Source organism: Hesperophylax consimilis, chromosome 28 (assembly GCF_061612785.1).
Source record: "Hesperophylax consimilis isolate HC1 chromosome 28, BYU_Hcon_1.0, whole genome shotgun sequence".
In the NCBI taxonomy this organism is placed as follows: Eukaryota; Metazoa; Arthropoda; class Insecta; order Trichoptera; family Limnephilidae; genus Hesperophylax; species Hesperophylax consimilis.
Genome location: NC_142863.1, coordinates 10,920,573 through 10,942,663, shown reverse-complemented (window position 1 = coordinate 10,942,663; position 22,091 = coordinate 10,920,573). Strand labels below are relative to the sequence as shown.

At 35.3% G+C, this 22,091-nt stretch overlaps 1 protein-coding gene across 2 annotated transcripts in view; it reads right to left on the bottom strand.

Annotated features, from left to right (window-relative positions):
• Nucleotides 1-6,286: 6,286 nt before the first annotated feature.
• Nucleotides 6,287-22,091, bottom strand: part of LOC149410170 (ornithine decarboxylase 1-like) — a 50,785-nt gene continuing 34,980 nt past the window's right edge. For both annotated transcript variants that reach the window (XM_089648675.1, XM_089648676.1), the window contains exons 2-10: nt 19,729-19,872; nt 16,278-16,776; nt 14,807-14,924; nt 13,985-14,240; nt 12,571-12,744; nt 9,937-10,071; nt 9,143-9,259; nt 8,101-8,309; nt 6,287-7,441 (exon numbers count right to left, since the gene is read on the bottom strand). In XM_089648675.1, coding sequence (XP_089504801.1) covers nt 7,312-7,441; nt 8,101-8,309; nt 9,143-9,259; nt 9,937-10,071; nt 12,571-12,744; nt 13,985-14,240; nt 14,807-14,924; nt 16,278-16,458 — 1,320 coding nt within the window. In that variant the 5' untranslated portion in view covers nt 16,459-16,776; nt 19,729-19,872 and the 3' untranslated portion in view covers nt 6,287-7,311. The remainder of the gene's footprint in view (nt 7,442-8,100; nt 8,310-9,142; nt 9,260-9,936; nt 10,072-12,570; nt 12,745-13,984; nt 14,241-14,806; nt 14,925-16,277; nt 16,777-19,728; nt 19,873-22,091) is intronic.

The following is a 22,091-nucleotide window of genomic DNA, read 5'->3' as shown; positions in this document are numbered from 1 at the left end:
CGAAACTTCTTCACGGATTGCTTTGAAATTTTGACACAACGTTGCATTCGAATACGCCTGTGTTTTTATTTACCTATATTATACAGATGTCACCTGTGACAAGTAAAAACATGCTTATTTTGAAAAACGGAGCCTTCTGTTGGACGTAAAACAACACACGCTATTGTTTTTTGACAGCTAGTTTAAAAATAAAAACAATATTTTGCTTCAATAAATTTATTTATATAAGGTATAATTCTTTGACATGCGACCAGCTACACTAGAGGGATCCTTATCCTAGGTACGACCACCACACGTAGGTGGGTATCCAACGATTCCAGACAAACTAGGAGGATTCCTTTTTACCATAGAAGAACATCCACATGAAACTGACTCTCTGCAGCACAGCATTCAGTAATAAGTGACCATAACTTTGGATTACTGACATTGAAAACGTAATGCCATAATTTAAATGCAGATCCCAATAAATTGAATTCATCCAAAATAACTAAGATAGAAATAAGAAAAAATGATTGAACAGTTACAAACATCAAAAGGCGGTGATCTAGGAATTCAAAGGTTTTGTGTAAATTGGTGACATCAGTTTTCTTCCAGATCTTGGGATTTAAGTGGTGTGCAGTTTGTCAGCAGAGTTTTGAATGGTGTAATGTCTCTACTGTTGCTGACCGCATTTACTGCACTCATAATATATTTTTAGTACACAAATATATTTTTAGTACTTACACCAATATATTTTTAATACACAAATATATTTTTAGTACACTAATATATTTTTAGTGCAGGAAATTTATTAGTACACCAATATATTTTTGTATACCAATATATTTTTTGTACACCAATATATTTTTTGTACACCAATATATTTTTTGTACACCAATATATTTTTAGTACACTGATATATTTTTGATGTAACGGAGTTAATATGATATATAGTTGGTGTAAATCCAATACCGCTAAAGAAGTTCAGGAGGGACAAAAACTATTAATGGTTACACGCACTTTTACTTGCTTTTGTACTAGGGATGGTTCATTTGTGGTATTTTCTTTAACGAACTACGAGCAGTCTAACATAAATTTGGCTTGTGCCGTTCAACTGAGGGCTCCTGAAAAACTGTATTATGAAGTTATTGACTAAAACACGGTATTAAACTCACATAGACCATATTATATTTTTTATACACATACATATATATGATTATATAATATTTTAATCCATTGAAGAAGTTTATTTGTTATGACATATGTATTGAAAAGAAGTTACACCAGAAAATTATGCTACAAATTTTATCAAGATTACTATATTTTATTTATTTGAATAATTAATAAAAATTTTAATATAATTGACAAAAAAAAGTTATTCAATCTTTAAAAAAATCTGTTGAGGTTCTTTGAAGAAATGCATTTTAAAGCAAAATAAATCACTGATATATTGAGTTTCTATTTAAGCTATTTAAAACGTAGATTTTTCCTTGTAAAGTGTTGTTCCAAGTAAAATTATTACATAATGAGAATTGGGCTTAATTAATATGTAGGGGGTGTTTGTATTTTATAAATAGAAACAAGGGAAATAGGTCATTAACCATTATTAGTATGAAACCGCCTGTCGCCAACATTCTTCACCCACACTACCACAAAACGCAACTACGCTCAGCGGCATCCCGCCCTTGTTTCTACCTAAACACCAAATGCATAACTTTCGTAGCTTCGATAATCCATTCAGTTGGTTATAACTCGGCGACAGTCGGAATGTTTCAATATCTATGATTCTATAGCAGCGAACTCGAGTAATTTCATTGGCGCGATGTTAGGTTAGGTAAATGAAAAGAAAGCTATGAAAATATTGTAAGTTTGAAACAAATCAGTGAATTTGAAATTCAAATCAAAATACGTCGTTAAAATTTGAATATTTCAAAAGTTCCATTGGAATTTTCTTTACTGCAGCCGAATAGCAAGTGTTCAAACATGCCGTTTGCAAGCAATGCATCTGTGTTTACTGCATTCGGATCAACTCTGACTGCAATACTAATAACTACAAAATAGTTACTAAATATATATTTTTCAAATCATTATGTAACTTAATAGTTATTAGTGCCAGGTAGTGTTTAGAGAGTTTGAATGGTCGAAGTCGGGGACACCCGACGAATACTTAAGGCGATGCCATACGTAGTAATGCAAAATCATGTGTTTTTGGTTTGAAAATTTGGTCGCCTAGAAATGTTTCAGATGCTTTAATTAAATACTGCGAGTAGAATACATCTTGGCCTTTGAAATAATCGAGTATTTTTTACATAAGTCTTTTTATAAGCCCAGAAAAAAATAATGTATAAGGCCTATGAAAACTGCATTAAAGTTCAAAATCTCCTACTTACGAACCCATTTTCGGTTATGATTTTATTGTATAATGTGGCAAATTAAGTTATTTATAAAATGATCGGAAAAAAATTAAATATTTATGCCTGAAAATACACAAAATAAAATAAAAGGCACTTTTTGGCCATGTTTTTTTCTTGCATAAATCAAAACAGGCGGATAGTGTTAAGCGGGAATTTAAACCTTATCGCCATCTACGTAAGGGGTGATATTGATAGCGGCTTGATTTAAAATATTACACGAGTCGATGTAATGTAGTTTTTTAACAGTAATTTTGTGGTATTCAGTAGTGAATGAGTGGAAGAAGTCGGTGACGCCCGAGAAAGACACTAGCAATAACGAAGAATTGCGGGTATGTTCACTAGTAGTTAATGAATTTGTTAAGTCATACATACTATCATTTAATTGAATCTATCTTGTTTTAAAAATGCGCAGAATTTAAGATTTTTTTTTATACATAAAAATTATTTTAAATGTGCTTTTTACATTGTAAAGCAGATTCAATCAATTAATAAAAAGATTTTTTTTTTAAACGTTCTAATATATATTATACTTTATATTATTAATAATAAGTCTAACTCCAGTAAAATACTGGCAGGATCACCAACGCTAGCCGCTAGAGATGCTGCTAGTATATCACATGTTGACGTTGACATTCCCTTCAATGGCGGCAAATTGAATTTACATAGTACTTGGCGGTGGTGTTGTGCGCTTTTTAATTTGTATTTTGATCAATACTGATAAAAAATATGTATAAAACTGTACACAAAGTAAGTTCTGTGTGTACAGTTTAGGGATGTAATCATTACAAACAACAAAAAACTTTAATTTTTTTTCATCCTAGACTTGCAGAAAAGTCAACAGATGTCGCACATTAAAATAAAAATAAGATCGGTTTATCTAAAGACGCTGTATAGATTGCATTTAGTTCCGGTTGAATCTTGCGATCATACATAAAGATAGTTGCCAATAAAAAATGTGCAGTGAAAAAATGAAGACAATGTTGGTAGTTCTTATTCGAAGTATGATACAGTTAAATGTGACCGAAGGAGATAGGGTCCCATTAGCTCAGTGGTAGAGCGGTGCCCCGGCAAGGGAAGGGTCCTGGGTTCGAGTCCTAGATGTGACCGTATCCTTTTCTTTTTCAGATTTTCGTTTAGAAATCGCTAATATTGTCTTCAATCATTAAAAAACTTTCAAGTCGTTTTCAAGGAATGCCACAAAACGTGTACAGGGTAGTTGGTGGAATATACTTAATATAAATTTGTTAAATTCTATACAAATACAAATTGAATTGAATCACCGATACAATATTGTATTTGAGAGTAAAACCTTTTCATATTACGTGTGTGTATGCGCAAACAATTTGTCTAAATTATTTAAAAGCATAACTTGCAGTGTTTTTTTTGCTAAAATAATTACATTAACGCTAACTATGAATGAGCAGTTATTGAATAATTTCAAGTTTACCATTAAAATGCTTGAAAGAAAACCAAACCTCACAAATCTCGCCGCTAGGAGACGCTAGTATTGGTATTGCTATCAGAATCTACAGAAAATGTCAGGAGTTGGAGGAATTATTATTATTATACGGTATTAAAATTTGATAAAATTCATTACAAACTTTCATTATTGTTGCATTTTGAGATTGGCATGGGAATACAAGAAACCGATGACCTCCACATAGTTGTTAACCTCTCAGACAAAGACTTTTATTTACTGTGTGTTCCTTTGCGAACTGTCAAAACGTGATAATTTTTATGTTATTTACGAGTTTTGCTAAAAGCTTCATAACTCACGTTTTGGGAAACGTAGCCTCATTCTAAAAAATGTTTTGGAAAGATTATGAAATCCACTATCGTATTGTGTTGTTATACGTAAATATTTGAGTTTCTAAATATACATTTTATGAAAACGTCAAAATGTAAAAATTGCTTACCATTATTTCAAAGCCGTGAAAAATGTTCTTTTTTCTGAGTATCATAAAGAAATAACACTTTATATATTGAAGAAATATAATTAAAAACTATTAGTCACCTCAAAATATTAACCATCCAAACTAAAATATTTTTAGTAAATTATTTAGAAACGCAATAAATTATGAACGATGACAGATTCAATCGGCTTAGATAATGCACCTCTACGTTCCATAGATATTCTTGAATACAGACGCGTAGCGTTATTCATTATCGATACTCTGTTTTTTAAATCTTGGCAATCCGTATACTAGTGATGGAAATAAATCGATTTTTGTAAAATCTCGCGTGTTTATGTGAAAAGACGTTCTAATGTCTTGACCGCTATTATCATATTTACGTCTTTTGACGTTCTAATGTTCTGAGTGGTTAAGAAATCTTACTGCTAAGCCATCAAGTTCCAAGGACATGATATTTTTAGCCTTAGACTGCTATCATTCTATCTATAAAAATGAAATTAACACAAACTCTGTTGCATGGCAGAGGCACGAAATTGGCAGAGGAAAGGTAAAACCAGACTGAATGCTGCGGAACTGAGATTCCTGAGGCATATGTGTGGTAAAACTTTCTACAATAAATTGTATGGATTAAAAATGAAAAAATCCGAAAGAATGCAAGGTGAACTTAAGCATAATAATTAATGAGTTTAAGAAAGGGAAGCTTAGATGGTTTAGACATGCAGAAGGGATGGACTAAGAACGTAGTTTAACCTTCAGGATAATTTGTTAGCTTTTGGAAACAAATCATACGGTCTCATAGAAATTGTTGTATCTCCCTTACTCTCATGGTGAGATATATGATCTAAACGGTGTTAGAAAGAGAAAACACCACGCTTTATATTCAAATTTAGAAGTTAACCACAGAAGAATTTAAATGTGCATCTTTATGAAACCAAAGATTCCGAACGCAATTTGAAAAAATTATGAAACTTTGTAACTATTTTTATATAAAAAGACAAAAAGTGGGGTCGCAGTAATGTTTTCAATTAATTTGTCTAATAAAATGCGTATATTTTCATACATTTTAATAATGATAAAAACACACGCATCATTATAAAATTTTATTTTAAGAATGTTTTATCACCTTTCAAAGCAGTTTTTAATTTTATTTACATATTTGGATTTTATTGCAAAGAAGAAATACTCCGATCTTTTGTCAAAATATGGCAGAGGCCTGAGGATTTAAGGAGAATATACTAAGCAGAAGTGGATGGCAAAAGAAATTGAAGATGCCTCAGGAAGAAATGACACGATCAAGTAAAGAAAATACTTGAGTCGGGTCATGTTAAATGGAATGACGGAAGTTTTATGAATGTGAACGAAGCAAGTAGTGTCAGCTAAGACAGAGTAGTGTGGTGTTAGATCCTCTCTGCCTACCCTTGTGATGGCATGATAGTTAGTTAGCTAAAATTGAAATTATTGCTTGCATTAAGAATGCTGTATTATAAAAGAGTTGACGATAACGCTTTCGTTGAAATAAATAAATTTATAGATGATAAAATAATAGTTGCCAGTTATCAAATGATACAATCTACGAGGCCTTAGAATCACAGGGACCTAACTACAAAAACAGGTGTTTTGAGTTAAGCTTGATTTCGGTAATGCCAAAATATATAGGCCCCTATAATCCTAAACCCCCAAACAGATGTTGCAGTCAACCGCAATCAAAAAAATATTATAATATCAAATTTTGCTAGATAATCAAAATTCAAAATAATTGAGGTGTGTATATGTTTGTATTTATATATTATTTTTTTATGTATCACAGAATAATAAATTATTATCAAGAATGGCATCTTTATAATCATTCGAGAATTTTGCACATCGCTGATGTTCGGAAGTCATTGTGCAAATCTTGCAAACCGAATTGAGGCTTCCTAAAAATTAAAAGGTCACAAAAAATCGTCAATCAATGGGGATGATAAATATACAAACACAAACTTGTTGAAACCAAAAACCTTTATTTAACAGTTTAAAAAATAATGCAAAATTTCCAAAGTCAAAATAAGTTATTTCACGTTAATGAAGAACTTTTACAATATTTATATTATATATGACCATTTTCCAAAAATTTATTAAAAATACCCATTAAAAAAACATTTACGAAACATATACCGATGATATAGCCATTAACCTTTACAACCCAATCTATCCCATCAAGCGGTGCTTTTGACTAAATGTATTTGTTGAAGCTTCATGGATTACAATATATGCGACAGCCGCATAGACATGGTTAAGTGTATTTCGTAAAGATGATGTGATAATGTAACGTACGTTGGTAGTACATATTAGATAATAATCAAAGAAAAATAATGAAATTTATAAAAAATTGTAAAATATTGGAAAATCCCCAAACAAAAATCAAAGAAAATTAAATTTAATTGAAAATAATTAACACTTGTTATGTCCAGTTGTTTCGCAGAAATTCACATGTTACGGCCATTCAGAGTCATTTTGTTTCTTCTTCACAGATAAAAGGTGCACATTAATTGCCAATTCTAAGTCCATTTCGACTTTTGAACAAATTGTGATCAGCAGAAGAGGACAACATCATGGTGTTAAGCTTGTCAGCCATAGACCTTTCAAATGTCAAAAAAAAAAACAAAATGGTGTTGAATAGCTGTTTGATGACAATGTTACGTTTGAATTTCTGTGAAACAACTGGCCCTTACTTAACTTGTTTAAATTAAAACCCGATTAGTTGAATATTGTTCACGAAAAGTGTCAGTTGTCTCTAAACAATAAAAGTGGTTAAAAGTAAGTGTTTATTATTTTTAATTAATTTGATGGCACATAATAAGTTTACAGTGTTTGAAGAAGAAAATGAAATAAATTCCGAACGATTATAAAGAAGTATTTATATATTGCAGTTGACTGCATCTGCCTTTATTTGAGAATAAGTGTCAGCGACGTTTGGGGCCAGGTTTGATGAGACGGCGAAGATGCGGCGCGGCACGGCGGCGGCGTCAGATGAGCGCCACCGGGATGCAGAGCGGGGCGGGGGCGACGGGGCGCGAGCCACACTCGCCCAGGGCACCCTCTGCGCCGCCCAGGAAGTGCTCCTCCGTCAGGGGGGAAAGCTCCTTCAGGGCGCACCTGGAATAGAGTTGGAGGATTACATAAAGAAACACAATATTTGTTAGGTAGCGCAATTAGAGTTGAGAAAAACAGCACATATTTAGTACTGTGTGTATTTGTTTATACTTTTGACGGCCTTTTGTCTTGTTTGTCAACAGGATTACTGACAGGGGAATAACGTAATACATAAATTGCTAATGCTGGTTCATTGGCAATTGTCAGCTGTTGAATATAACCGTTGGAAATAACTATGACGTTGACGCAAACACTAACAAAAATAACAAATACAACAGTAGACCTTGCATTCAAAAAAGTATGTTTTTAATTTTCTGTTATTAAATAAATCAAAACCGAAATTTCCTCCGAAATCATAAGATTTGTAAGTAGGTACTACAATTATTTTTTCAAACATTCTTCGGGCAGTTAGGTACCATGACGATTTCACATTTGAAAGAAAAACCTTTTGTGAAACAGAAAAACAGGCACCAACATGAAACGGAAACCGACTGTACAAACAAATTTACAGATAGACGAAATTCAAAACGGTCCAATTATAACAGGAATTTGCTACGAATTAATGACAATGGTGTTGAGCAGTATTACAAGAATCGAATGGAATAAATCATGCAGAGCAGAGAAGAATGAGCGCTAGAGATGGCCCAGGGATGGTGACTCACCAGAGATGGCGTGTGACGTAGGCAGTCACTATGGGCACGGGGAAGCCGTTGAATGGGCTGGCCACGGGCAGCGTGTAGGCGCCCATGTCGCGGAACACCAGCCAGTCGCCCACCTCCAGCTGCGGCAGGGAGGCCTGGCTCAGGATCTGGTCCATGCTGTCGCAGGTGGGGCCCCACACGCTGCAGGGGATCACGGCACCAGAGTTGCCCTATACAACACAAATACAAACAAATCAATCAATTTTACTCTCCAAATAAAATGACTCAAAACACAATAATAATTCTGTTTTAACCCATCGGCATACCTGCCGCCAAGATGTGGGGGCTGCACTTTTTTCGCATCGGCATATTGCCCGCCCCATTGGGGCGACTAAAACTTTTCCCACATACTTAGATAGTTCACAATAAAATTATAATCTATGTAAAGAAAAATATAATTTTCTTTAATTCAAGGCAATGCCGAGCTTGTCTCGTCATTGTGGCTGTGTGTGTCGTGGACTGTCACTGGCTGAATGTGCGCCACAGTACCTACACAGTCGACTCGATATTTCGTAATCTATGGTGACATAGTAAAAATAATCTATGGGTTGTGACATGACAGATTGATGGAAATAATTTGTAATTGCTATTGTGATTGTGATTAAGGAATTGACATAAAATTAATAACATTAAATGTCGTTTCTTTCATTACAGGTAATGTTTTGTTACTGAATGCTTTTCTGTATGTAACTCTTGTGAGATTAACAAAATAAACCTCTTCTTTCATTACAGAGAAACTCAATTGTGTTTTAATTGACTGTCATTCAAATCACAAGGAAAATATCATTATATCTATACAAAAGCATAAAAAGTATTTAATTTGGGGAAAAATGGGGTGAAATACTGCACAGTAATAATCCTTCTAAAGTATGCACAGATGTCACAAATAAAAATTAGTATGCAGATGGGTTCCACAGAATTTGATGGCCTCCCCGTGGTTGAGGGATAAGGCTCTCGACTAGCAATCCTGTTCTGTTTTGTAATGGAACTTAGCTGAACATACCTTGAGCGGGGTGCAGGTGACCACCTGGTGGTCGTACAGTACGCAGTTGAATGAGCCGTACACGCCGTCGTTGACAAAGTACATGGCGTGGGTAACAGAGCCATTATCATCGTACAGCTGGAAAATAAAAACATTCATTAATTTTTGGCAGTGTTTGCCTCATGTTCAATGCCTTTTGAAAAATGATCATAAATTTACATTTCGAATGAACACCATAAACTTGAAAAATTACGACGTCTGTCAAAAATTTAAACAAAATGTGAATTTTAATAATTTCAATGCGTTGTTGAAGCGTGTATCGTTCCATTTTTATTAATGGCGTAGTTTCTACTTGTCAAATGTCAAAAAATGACACCTTCAAAAGTAACATCTACCGAAATAGCGGGCTATTCAAAATAACACCTCTTATTGGAAAACCCTGTACTTTTCAGTTTCACAAATCCCACAATTATAATATCTTGTGATTTTTCACAGTTCTGCGCTAGTGTAATGTCTAAGACAACAGAAAAAGTTTTGCACAGGAAATGAACCCAAAACCTTTAAGGAGTCTGCCCACAAAACCGGAGCATACCATGACCGTGCTATGAACATAACAGACACGAAAAGAAACACGACATGCACTACTATACCCACTGCAACGCACAGAGCGCATTGCCACCGGCAAAAGATTCTAGCTGTAGATTTGTTGACGGTTCGGTCATTGACAAGACATTGTTTAAAATCATTGAAGTTCAAACAGACGTGGGTTCTGTTTATGAACAGGTGTTGAAAGTAAATGTAGGCGAGAAACGCACCAGTCTCTTGGCGAACACGCAAACGGCCAGGGTGAAGGCAGACGCCACGAAGTAGCGCCCCGGCTCAGCGATGATGCGAACCCCACATCCAACTGGGAAATGCTCTTCCAGAGAGGCGTTCACGATGTCAGCAATCTGAAAATATAAAACAATCAAATTAGTACTAGAATCATAAATATTATATTCTGTTAACGAAAAAATAAGAAAATGCACAGATTTAGGAAATGAGATTAAAAGAATTTGGCATTCTCAGACTATAAAAATATTACCATTTGTAATTTAGGCTACTGCACAGACATAGGAATTAATAGACGAGAAGATAAAGGCGAGGGGTAAAATCAACTGTTGAAGAACGAAGGGAGTGAAGATGACTGTGATTCGTCAATAAATCAATCTGACAGTAAATAGGCATCTCGCATTATAATATCACCATTTACTTCTTAAAAGTAAAATCTGCTTTGAATGAATAGACATTTTTACATGGGAGCGCAAATTACTCGCCACGTTATGAACAAATTTGCGAAGTCCAAATTCGGCAAAGTAAGGCAGCTTCTATATTCAGAGTCGTAGTTAGTTTCAGAGTATTTAGTTAAGACACTTTTATAAATGTTCATAATTTACTTCCCAGCAACCAACCAGCTTTGTGTTTCGCGTCCAGACGTTTCTCGATGTGATAGTAACAACTGATTCATATTATACGATGTGAATATGCTTAAAATAAAATAAAATAATGCTTATATATGGAATGTAATACGACAATTGGGTTTATTCTCTTTTTTCGCATCTATTTTTACCAGTTTTCATAGTACAAGTAAACATTTTGCCGTGTTATTTCGTAAAATGAACCGATGATGCCTCGACCATAGTTCGCACAAGAATGATGACGTCACTCTTTCAAATATCACTTGAGGCCGTACGCGAGCCCAGCCGGCTCAATGGAACCGGTATGGGGAGTGGGGATAATACGCTTTTAATCACTTAGGGCAGGTCTACCTAATATTCATATGTCTATGGGCTACTGGCATTATACCTAGCTCTCTCATTTAAAATTTGGGCGTATTAGATCTATCAAAAAATTTATATATAATAAATCCAAAAATCAGTCATTTTAAATACACGTAGGATTAACGAAAGATTTTTTAAATATTTATGTTGAGGGATCAGTAGGATTTATAGGCCCTGTTAGAAGTTCTACCGAGCCGAACCCTCTGATATGAAAATATCTAGAGTCGGTGAATTATTTTCCCATTTGATCTCTGGTGAGTTAACGTGTTGTTCTTGTATTGTTTTGTATTTATTTTGCTTATATAATACACTTGCATAACGTGGATTAACCTTTCCGGGAGTAAGTTATGTAATGCTGGCCGTGCTCTGGGGAGTGAGTTTTTTTTACAAAAATAAAAAAATATATTTTTTGATTTAATTTTATGATAGTATGCAAAATAAATAACAGCCAATATCTCTGTCGATAATGATGTAAAATGTTTAAAATTGGTATAAAGAAACAGTAATATGCCCATAGATGGCAATACGATGCATATTTACAGAATATGCATAGAATATGAATATGCAACCCCTGTCGTCCATAGCCGTCCATACTCCTCTGACGAAAGTGTGTACCGTCGTCCATTAGCGTCCATACTCCCGGAAAGGTTAACTAGATGATCATTTATGGAAAAGTGTGTGGAAGGGTTTAGTTTTTCCTATGGGGAAGATTTAACCCGGACATAAAGTCGGAAAATTAAAATATGTAACACAGTAATGCTAGGTTGTTATCTTGGGATCGGAAGAAAATTTTCGAGCTTGATAACGGGTGGGTTAGGAGGTATTTGCAATAGTTGTAATTTCTAGAGAATTAACTAGCTTCAGAATTGAAACGCTGCTTGAATTGGTGTTACCAGATCAGAATGGCTACTTCCCAACCTTCCTCTTCCCGTTTCCATCTCCTCCACACTCCCAACAGCCTTACGACATACCCCATTGGAGATGCCAGTAACCGGATACAACAGAACAGTAACAATTCAGAATATGATAAAAGAGTAGGTTAATAATAGGAGTTTAATGTAAAGGTAAAAAACAAAATTAAAAAATAGGTTGGACTAATTTAGGTTAGGTTTGTTTGTTTGTTTTTTTTCTTCACTTTCATTTTCTGTTTTTTTTATGAAACGGAGATGCCATAGTTTGTTTTCCTACACCATGATTTTTCATAATACAGGAGGCCCTGATGAAAAATAATTTTCCTCAGAGACTATTTCATCTTTGGGTATGCTGTGTGGTGGGTCTTCAATTTGAGGAAAGGAATGAATTAACAGTATTGAAGAGACCCATATTGTAGGAGAGAGGAAACACAGAGGGCGGCAGATCATTTCACAGCCGAGCTTGTAAACTCAAGAACGAGTAGTAGAAACAAACTGTTCTCATATGACAAAGGTCAACCGTGGACAATTGGGCATGATCCCCAACTATGCACTGGTGCCGAAGGAATCAATGACGCTAGTTCCTCTCGGAGAATCTTCCATCGAAATACCCGTAAACAATAGTGACTGGCTTCGTTGAGTTGGACTGGTAAATAAAAAAATGAAACAATTTTAATAATGGTAATATGTATTATGTAATCTAAATGGCGATACTGACTTCTTGGATGCTGGAGCCGGAGCCTCCTGGGAATCCCCCACCCAGGTCCAGCAGGTCCATGGAGTGCCCCAGGCCCTCTCCCAGCGTGAACAGCACGGCTGCGTGCGCGATGGCGCGCGCAAACACCTCTGGCTCCTGGCACCCAGAACCCACGTGGAAAGACACCCCCACAACCTGCAACAAACACAATACACACAACTTTTATTTAACAGCCGTTATGTAAACATTTAATACAACTTATGAACTCAAATTGAGTATGAGGCCATAGTAAGATGCTGCAGACCCCAAAGACAACTGTTACGTGTTTTCCACGGGCGAATTTGAGTATAGAATTGTACGATTTGCTAAGATATTATCAACTCGATTGTTAAGAGTATTTACTGAAATTACCCTACAGGAGCGATATTGTGTAGTACTATTTCTATATGTTATCAATGGTCTAGTGCAGGGGTTCCCACTATTCGACAGTGAAATAATGTTTTCATAAACATTAATCAAAAATGTGAATTATTTTTATTTATTTGTTACAGTTTTAATTTTTTTGAGTGCCTAGGTTTATTAAATACGTTTGTATGTTTGCGATATTGTATGTATGAGTGGTTCCTTTGCTGACAGTACTTGTCGCAACCTGTCTAGCGGCGAGCCAAACTGCACTCTTCACGCTAGCCTGGAACGGAGAGTTCTATTTGCACATCACTCCTTGTACACACAGAAAACACGCAGATGTTGTCATTTTGATTGCGATTGCTGCACAGAGTTTGTCGATTAAAAATAGGTGGTGCCCACCACCCTACCGATATTTTAGAATGTGCTCTAGAGTACAAAAAGGTTGGGAATCCCTGGTCTAGTGGAATAGTCACAACATGTGAACAGATGTTCAATTTAAAGCAAACAAATGGAAAGTGGCATCCACACGAAGACTTTCAAGACATTACCTAGAATACTCCATAAGAGAAACATCAGTGAAGTCTTTTGACCTTTGACACAAGCTTGCTCAAGCTAGCGAATAAACACATTAGCTGATTGCGGAGAGTTAAAAACCCTAATTTGGGTAGCTATCGCTCAAGTGGTTATGGTGACGTCCTGTCTTGGAATTGTGGTAACTCAACGCCAAGGAAAGATGTTTAATCAGTTTTTTCGATAAAAAATTGATCAAGTGTGGCAAACAATGCACTGCGTCCACTGCATACAAATGCAGGATCAATATACTACATCCACTACACATAATACCAAGGACGTAATAACCTACACCAAATTCATGGAACAATGGTCCAAATAATTTGCTGGTGTGTGGAATTCGCCACATTCAGCCGATGTCAGCGAAGTTTGAGAAATGTTCAGAGTTGAGTAGAGGATCACCTCTCCAGCTGCGGTAATTTCAGAAGGTAATAGTGGCATTGATGAAGCAACTCACGTTGAGTCCCAGCAGCCTGGCCTGCTTGAGGAGGCGGGGTGCCTCCAGCACGGGGTCGCAACCGAACTTGAAGCCGAGCGGGCACTGGGCCACGGCGGCGTCGCAGCGGATGCGCACCACCAGGCGGGCCGCCGGACAGGTCTGCTTGATCTTCAGCAGCTCAAACTCGCTGTCGAAGGTCATGGTGGTGACACCGGTGGCAAGCGCGTGGCGGAGGTGCGACGCCGGCTTGGCCGGGTTGGCGAAGATGATGCGGCTGCAAATTACAATAAAACAATGTTACCACACAATAATCAAGCTAATACTCTTTACGCGGTAACGGCTTACGTCGATCCTACTTTAATTGTCAAGCAAGGCATTGCTATATATGAGTATTGTATAAAAAATGTGATACAGGTCTTCCTTATTTTATTTATTTAGACATACGCAGTACATTTTATTACAAGTGATACAAATTTTACATATTGGAAGTTTTGTGTGGAATGAGAATGATTCCTAATCTTAACTAATTAATGTAGGTTTGAGTAATAATAATTGAAAAGGAAGAATTATCTTCTTATGAGTAAGGATATTTTATCAAAAGGACACTATGTACAATGCACCCGTAGAAAGGATAATAAATAGTACCAGTGTGAAGATGGATATTATAAGTTGAAACCGGTAACGATCAAAAAAATAAAATAAGAATTAAAATTGTTTTAATATATCACTATAATGGATTCTACCACGAATTATCAGTTTCAAAAATAGAAATACTTTACAATTACGATAGTGGAGATGCGGAAATTTTTCTTATATAGAGGAAGAGGCACGTGAACTCACTCAGGGCTGACTCCTAGTCCCAGGACCTGGTTGATCTCGGCCTTGGAGGCGCAGTCGAAACCGGCTCCCAGCGAAGCCAGCACCTCCAGGACTATCTGCATGTCATTGCACTTCACCGCTGCAACATAACATACAAAACACAACGTTAGATATATAACGATTCACGTAAGTAATATAATCAATGATATGAGCAGAATAAATACTATAGTTCAACCAGTTTCATATGAAGGGGACTAAAATGGTCATGTGGTGTTGCTGACGACTACGGCAACGAAAATACTGTTTCATTTCTTTAATACGAGAGAGAGAGAGGTGTATGATAATGATTGCATTTTTTCTTTGGGGGAAGCAGACATACATACTTCGTTTATCTCACCATTATTTAGTGTGCAAAAAAGAGCTGCAGCATTATTGTGATAAAGAGTGTACTTTTTTTTTTTATGCCGTTGCCATGCTGTAACCGTGGGAAAAATAAAAGCGCCCATTGATGAAAATTTGCCTCAACAGTTGGATACTATAAATTGATAATACAGTAACTATATTGAATATTATTCAACACAATGCAATGCAGTCTAAGACTTTGAATTATTTTGACAGTCTTGGTGCCAAATAAATAAAGAGGTGTAACAGTTCATTCAATACTTTGTGAATGATGTTGCATAATTTGGAATGGTATTTTTATTACTAGTACTTCTGTGAGCAGTAGTAGCAAAAAAGTATGTTTCTAATTTTCTTTTATTTAATAAATCAAAACCAAAATTTGTTGAAGAATTTCTTAGAAGGGACTAAGTTAAAGCAGGACTTAGCTACTCTCAACTATTCATCTTTACAAATTGTCATCAACGCCCGGTATTAGTTGGGATAGACAGAGGTCAAAGGAGATATAATGATGCCAAGTAGTGATGGGTCATGAGTCATGACTCATTTTATTAATAGCGGGAGCCACGGAATCAGCTCAATATTTTCTTACGGCTCAAAGAGTCGAGTCAATTGAACGAGAGCCGTGAGCTCAGAGTGTATAAGCAATGAAAAATATGTGCTCGTTCGATACAGCTCCGTATAATCGTACAACTATTGGTACAGATGCTGCCTGGTACCATGTGAAAAATAAGATGTTGGGTAGTTAGCAGTTGTAGATACATATGGCTTAGTCCAGATGTTGGACTGTCAGACGCCATTCACATTTCTTTAGTGTGTAGTAACAATTAATACTTTGATAATTTTAATGAAATTATTGAAATTTTAATAAATATCTTGTGATAAAAAAAAAGAGTTACCGTTCATTTGGGCCGTGGTACCGTTCATCATAAATCGTATGAATACGGCTCATCAAAAAGAGGTAGCTCAATTATGCGTCTCGCTCATAAATGACACATTGCTACTGACAACCCAAAGATAACTGCCAAGAATTGACCAAGCTTTATATTAGATTTGCCATGTAATCTAATTAAATATATACAGAATATCTCACCATAGTGCGGCTCCACACGCGGCATCTTCTCCTTCCAGTTCCTGAACTTCTCCACAATATCTCCGATGTCCAGGGTATAGAACGCCTCTTCCTGCTGCTTCTCCGCCGCCTTCTCCCGCAGCGCCCCCCACGAGCTCCAGCCCTCCCCCACCACGCGCACGCGCTCTTCCAATTTCACCATAGTGCACAATTAAACCAACCAACACTTCACAAAAACAATCGGGATGCTACACTGAGCTCGTCAAGAATCACAAATAAAACACTTTAAAAACAAAAAAAAATTGAATTTTTTTTTGTTTTGGAATGAATCTTTTGAAGTTTGTTTTTTTTCACGAAACAAATTTGTCCAAAGTTTTTTTTTTTTTTAACAATATTTAAATGTTATTTATATTATTATGATGATTACAGCGATGGGTGTATCAAAGAAATTTCAGGTGAAAATGTGTGCCTTATGCAGCCGTGGGACGAACCCTCAACAACACTTGACAACAGTAGTAAACTGGAAATAAAGAAAATTATGCATTAGTGGCATTGAAGTCAACTGGGTTCTGGTAAAAACAATAGTCAAAGCAACTTGCTGAAACACAGTGTAGAAATGAAAGAATAATTTTTAATTCTTACTTACTGCAGTGTTTTATCCAACTTACTGCAGTATTTACTTTCCTGGTAGATAAGATATTAAATCCTTAACACTATTAAAAGTCAATTAAACCATAATCATGAGAATTAAAATAAGGTATTTGTTAAGTGACAAAAAGAAGTAACCAATCAAAAAAGACAATAACAGAGAGTTAGGGTTAAAACAAAAATGAAAAGGATACAAGTAATAAAATGAAATAAATTTGAATGCAAAAATACTTACTCCAAAGAATAAAATTGATGCTTTGAGAAGGGACTTGAACACAACTTACCACAAATAAACAACTTGAATGTAATAACAGAAAAAAAAACATGGACAAAAATAGAATGATGGTATGGACAAAAGTTAAAGGCTGTTAAATAAGCCCAAAAGACAAGTATCTAAACATAATGTCATAGAAAATGGAGTAAAAGTGATTGAAAACAATATAAATGTGTCACCATAGCAAATTCAAAGAAAATACCATACAAAGGATTGAATTAGGACAAAGACTTTTGGAAAAATTAATGTTAAGAATCACAGAAAAAGGTTCATTGTGGTGAGTCCAAAATTACCAGACAAAATATACAAACAGAAGATAGTATTATACAAAGAGTTGAAGTCTGTCAGATTTACATAAATGAATGCAGTGAGGACCACCTTAGAAAAGGTTCATTGTGGTGAGTCCAAAATTACCAGACACAATATACAGACAGTATTATACAAAGAGTTGAAGTCTGTCAGATTTACATAAATGAATGCAGTGAGGACCACCTTAGAAAAGGTTCATTGTGGTGAGTCCAAAATTACCAGACACAATATACAGACAGTATTATACAAAGAGTTGAAGTCTGTCAGATTTACATAAATGAATGCAGTGAGGACCACCTTAGAAAAGGTTCATTGTGGTGAGTCCAAAATTACCAGACACAATATACAGACAGTATTATACAAAGAGTTGAAGTCTGTCAGATTTACATAAATGAATGCAGTGAGGACCACCTTAGAAAAGGTTCATTGTGGTGAGTCCAAAATTACCAGACACAATATACAGACAGTATTATACAAAGAGTTGAAGTCTGTCAGATTTACATAAATGAATGCAGTGAGGACCACCTTAGAAAAGGGGTAATTGTGGTGAGACCAAAATTACCAGACAAGATATACCAACAAGAACAAATAAATAAAATCAAACTTTTTTTCCAAAAAAACTTATATTAAACAAAAATAAAAATATATATATATATTATATATATTATTATTATTATATCTCATTATGAATTATGAATCTAAGTAAGAATCGTGGCTCCCTTATCAGGCACAAGAGCTCCTCTTTTCTGATAAGGTATACATGACCAATTATGAACCTTAATATTATATTTTGCAAAATATGTATGTATTAATGTAACCCATATGATGTATATTAAAATAATAAAAAAAATAAAAAAAAGAAGATAGTATTATACAAAGAGTTGAAGTCTGTCAGATTTACATAAATGAATGCAGTGAGGACCACCTTCGAAAAGGGGTAATTGTGGTGAGACCAAAAAAGTGGCAAATGAGTAAGCTGAAACAAATAAATAAAATATCAAAACATGAGTAGGTATGCAGAAGACAAATGAAATGGAAACAAACAAAAATAGTGTAACTTTGGTCATCCAAATAAATCTAATTAGGTATTGTTTTTTTATTGTAATTTTTTGTTAAAAAATTACAATTTTTTCGCAATCAGCCTCGAAATATCTACATTTGTAAATTATTGTAATGTGTTATATATTCAATAAAAAAAAATAAAAAATAAAAAATTGTGAAAAATAATTCTTTAACATTTGGGATTTTTTTTATAAAAAATTGGCCAAGGTCAAAACAACGGTTTACATCAATTAAATACTCCATTCGCTCACAACACTCTTATCGTTTAATCAAGAATATTTATTCATTATAATATGTATTATGGTATAGCTAGTAAACTTTTGGAGTCGTAGTGACCTAATTTATATGGCATTGACTTCCATGGTCAGTCTCCTCTTTTCTTTTTAACTGTCCAGGGGGAGATTCCGGTTCTACTCAAGGATAATGAAAAAATTTCCTTAAAATTATTAACGCCTTTTACGTTAACTGTTCTCTCGGATGTCAGCAGAATTATACTTAACCTAAAAATTAACGACTCTCATTAACTGCGATTCTAGTTCTCTCGGATGAGAGTGAAAAGTCATTAAATTTAAGATTGAGGACAATTCCTTATCCTGAAGTAAAATCGGAATCACCCCTCAGGCTGTTTGGTTGTTGGGTTGTTTGGACGTTGGGCTGTTTGGTTGCTGGGCTGTTTGGTTGCTGGGTTCTTTGGTTGTTGGGTCGTCGAATTGTTTGATTGTTTGTAGGGATGTTTGAGGTTGTTTGGTTGTTGTGTTTGGTCAGTTGTTGGGCTGTTGAATGGTGGAATTCTTTGTTGGGTTGTAGGGTTATCGGTTAGTCGGGTTTGTTGGGTTGTGGGGTAGTTGGGTAATCGGGTATGTTTGGTGGTGTTTGGGATGTTTGAGGTTGTTTGGTTGTTGTGCTTGGTCAGTTGTTGGGCAGTTCAATGGTTGAATTGTTTGTTGGGTTGTAGGGTTATCGGTTAGTGGGGTTTGTTGGGTTGTGGGGTAGTTGGGTAATCGGGTATGTTTGGTGGTGTTTGGGATGTTTGAGGTTGTTTGGTTGTTGTGTTTGGTCAGTTGTTGGGCAGTTCAATGGTTGAATTGTTTGTTGGGTTGTAGGGTTATCGGTTAGTGGGGTTTGTTGGGTTGTGGGGTAGTTGGGTAATCGGGTATGTTGGTGGTGTTTGGTACTCACTGGGCAGCCTTGTGGGGGGCGCGGATCGGGTAGTGGCGGGACTCAGCGCAGCCAGGGCGGATCTACGTTCAGCGATCGCCGCCAGCAGCCGCCGCGTAGCGGGGCCCGCAGACCAAGCGAGCCGAGCTCACCCGATAAGCCTCCCTGCAACACAAAAAATAGAAACAAATACATTAGCATGACACAATATATGATAAACCAAACGAACTCTGGGGACAGAGAAAAATTATTACAGTTTTGTTGCACGAAAAGTCTTACTACAGTGGGCCCTATATTAAAACGGAATTTTCTTTTCTGCAAGCAATGCATCAGTGTGAAAACTGTGTTCACATTAATATACATATAAATTTGATGAAACAGTAAAACAAAAAATTAAACAATATTTTTTACAATTTATTTTGGTTTCAATGTGGGATAGGATAAATTAACTTTACCATGTTAGTAAATATCGTTAAAAAAGTGGCAGAGGTCATAAAGTTAATGAAAAACTTACAATCTCCTAATAAAGATGTTTCCCTCTGGAACAAGTCTATAAAGCCCTCTAATCATCATTTCGTTCACAATTACCCAATCACTAAGCCGATACGAAATCAATACAGATCAGTATTGTCAGCCTATCCTCAGACATGCGATAAAAATACTTTATTTTCATTCACTTTGCCATGAAGTTAACCTTACAGTTGAAGCGGGAGTCTCACAGACTCCACTGCTTTCAAGCACTGTTAAACTTAAACTATGCACAGTGTTCATCGCCACATCTGCACTGATGATTGACAGTATAATGCTGTCCGAAACGTTGGCTAGAGAAGGAGGTAGTGCAACATGGCATAATACCCCAAAAATAAATCACTATAATACTTTTGGCCGTGAAAATCTCAAATCATATTTATTTTAGCAGTGTTACTTTTTTGTGTTATGTAGTCGAATAATTTCAATAAACAAAAATTCTTATTTCAGTTGTCTGTGCGTGAAATTTTAGCTATTCGGCATAAAAAAAATTACATTCAATGAACTCAAATTTGCTTTGTATTTAAGTTTCATTTTCAAAAAATTTACTGATTGTGTGAAACAGAAAACTATTTTATTTTTATTTATTTATTTGAAAAGTGTATTTCATCTGTTTAAATTTTCAGATTTTATTTTTTTTTCATGTTTAAAAACAGTGTTCGTTCGAAAGGTAAATTTCTGATCGTCTCTCTAATTTGTCAAAAAAAATATATAATTATACTGTAATATATTTTTTTAAATTACAATATTTGTTTTGATAGGCAATGAATAATCCTGAGAGAAATATTTTATAAATACTTTTCAGCTTCACAGATCTTAAAATTATAATATCCCGTGATTTTTATGAGTCTGCTTTAGTAATAATAACAAGTAAAAAATTTAAAACAGTAAAAAAATAAAATATTTATTTATTTTCTCGTATGTTACGAAAAAAAAAAATGATAGGTCCCTCAGACCTAACGTCAGCAGTTAAAATTCGTGATATTTACGCCAGCAGTACAAGGAAGCAATAAGTATTGGAGAAATCCAATTAACACAGCTTGCCCTTTAACCTTATAATAGTTGTAAGTAAACAATACTATCTAATATCTATGTCCATGATATAACATTGACAGCCCTAGATAACCAATATGAACCAATAATATTTACATACAGTGAGAAGAGAGATTATTTTGTTAATATTATTTGACCAACTATCATTTTGAACCACTACTGAAATACCTAACTACATTATTGACAATCAGAATGGTAGATGCTTCTAGTATCGCCCTGGTGCAAGACCACTGTCCAGAATCAAAACGTTCTTGAAATGACATTGGCCGTGATTGGTGACCAGATTATGTGCTCACCCATCATCTTCCCTGTCTACTTGCACTTGCTTCAATCCCACACATAACCCACCCAAGTGGGGATGTCTGGGTCTCACTGGCTCCGAACACTTTAGAGCAGTTGGGACTCTTGTGCGGTATTCACATAAAAAATCTTAATATATAAAAATTCAGCCTTCTTATGTTTGTGCTAGCAAAACTCGAAAAGTAGTCGAGCGATATCGCTGAAAATTTCAAAGTTTGTTCTTATTACTGCCAGGAGTGTTTAGAGAGTGGTTTTAAAGCTAGAAGAAGTCGGGGACGCCCGAGGAATGCTTAACGCAATATCTCTGCACTTGAATGAGATACAGAGTAGAATTAAATTCGATGTTATGTAGTTTTTTAACAGTAACATTGTGGTATACAGTTGTGAATGGTGGAAGAAGTCGGAGACGCCCGAGAGAGACATTAGCAATAAATTTATATTGTCATTTATAAAATTAGTGGGAATGTGACATCCCCAATTTAATTGGGTATGTTGTGAGGCTG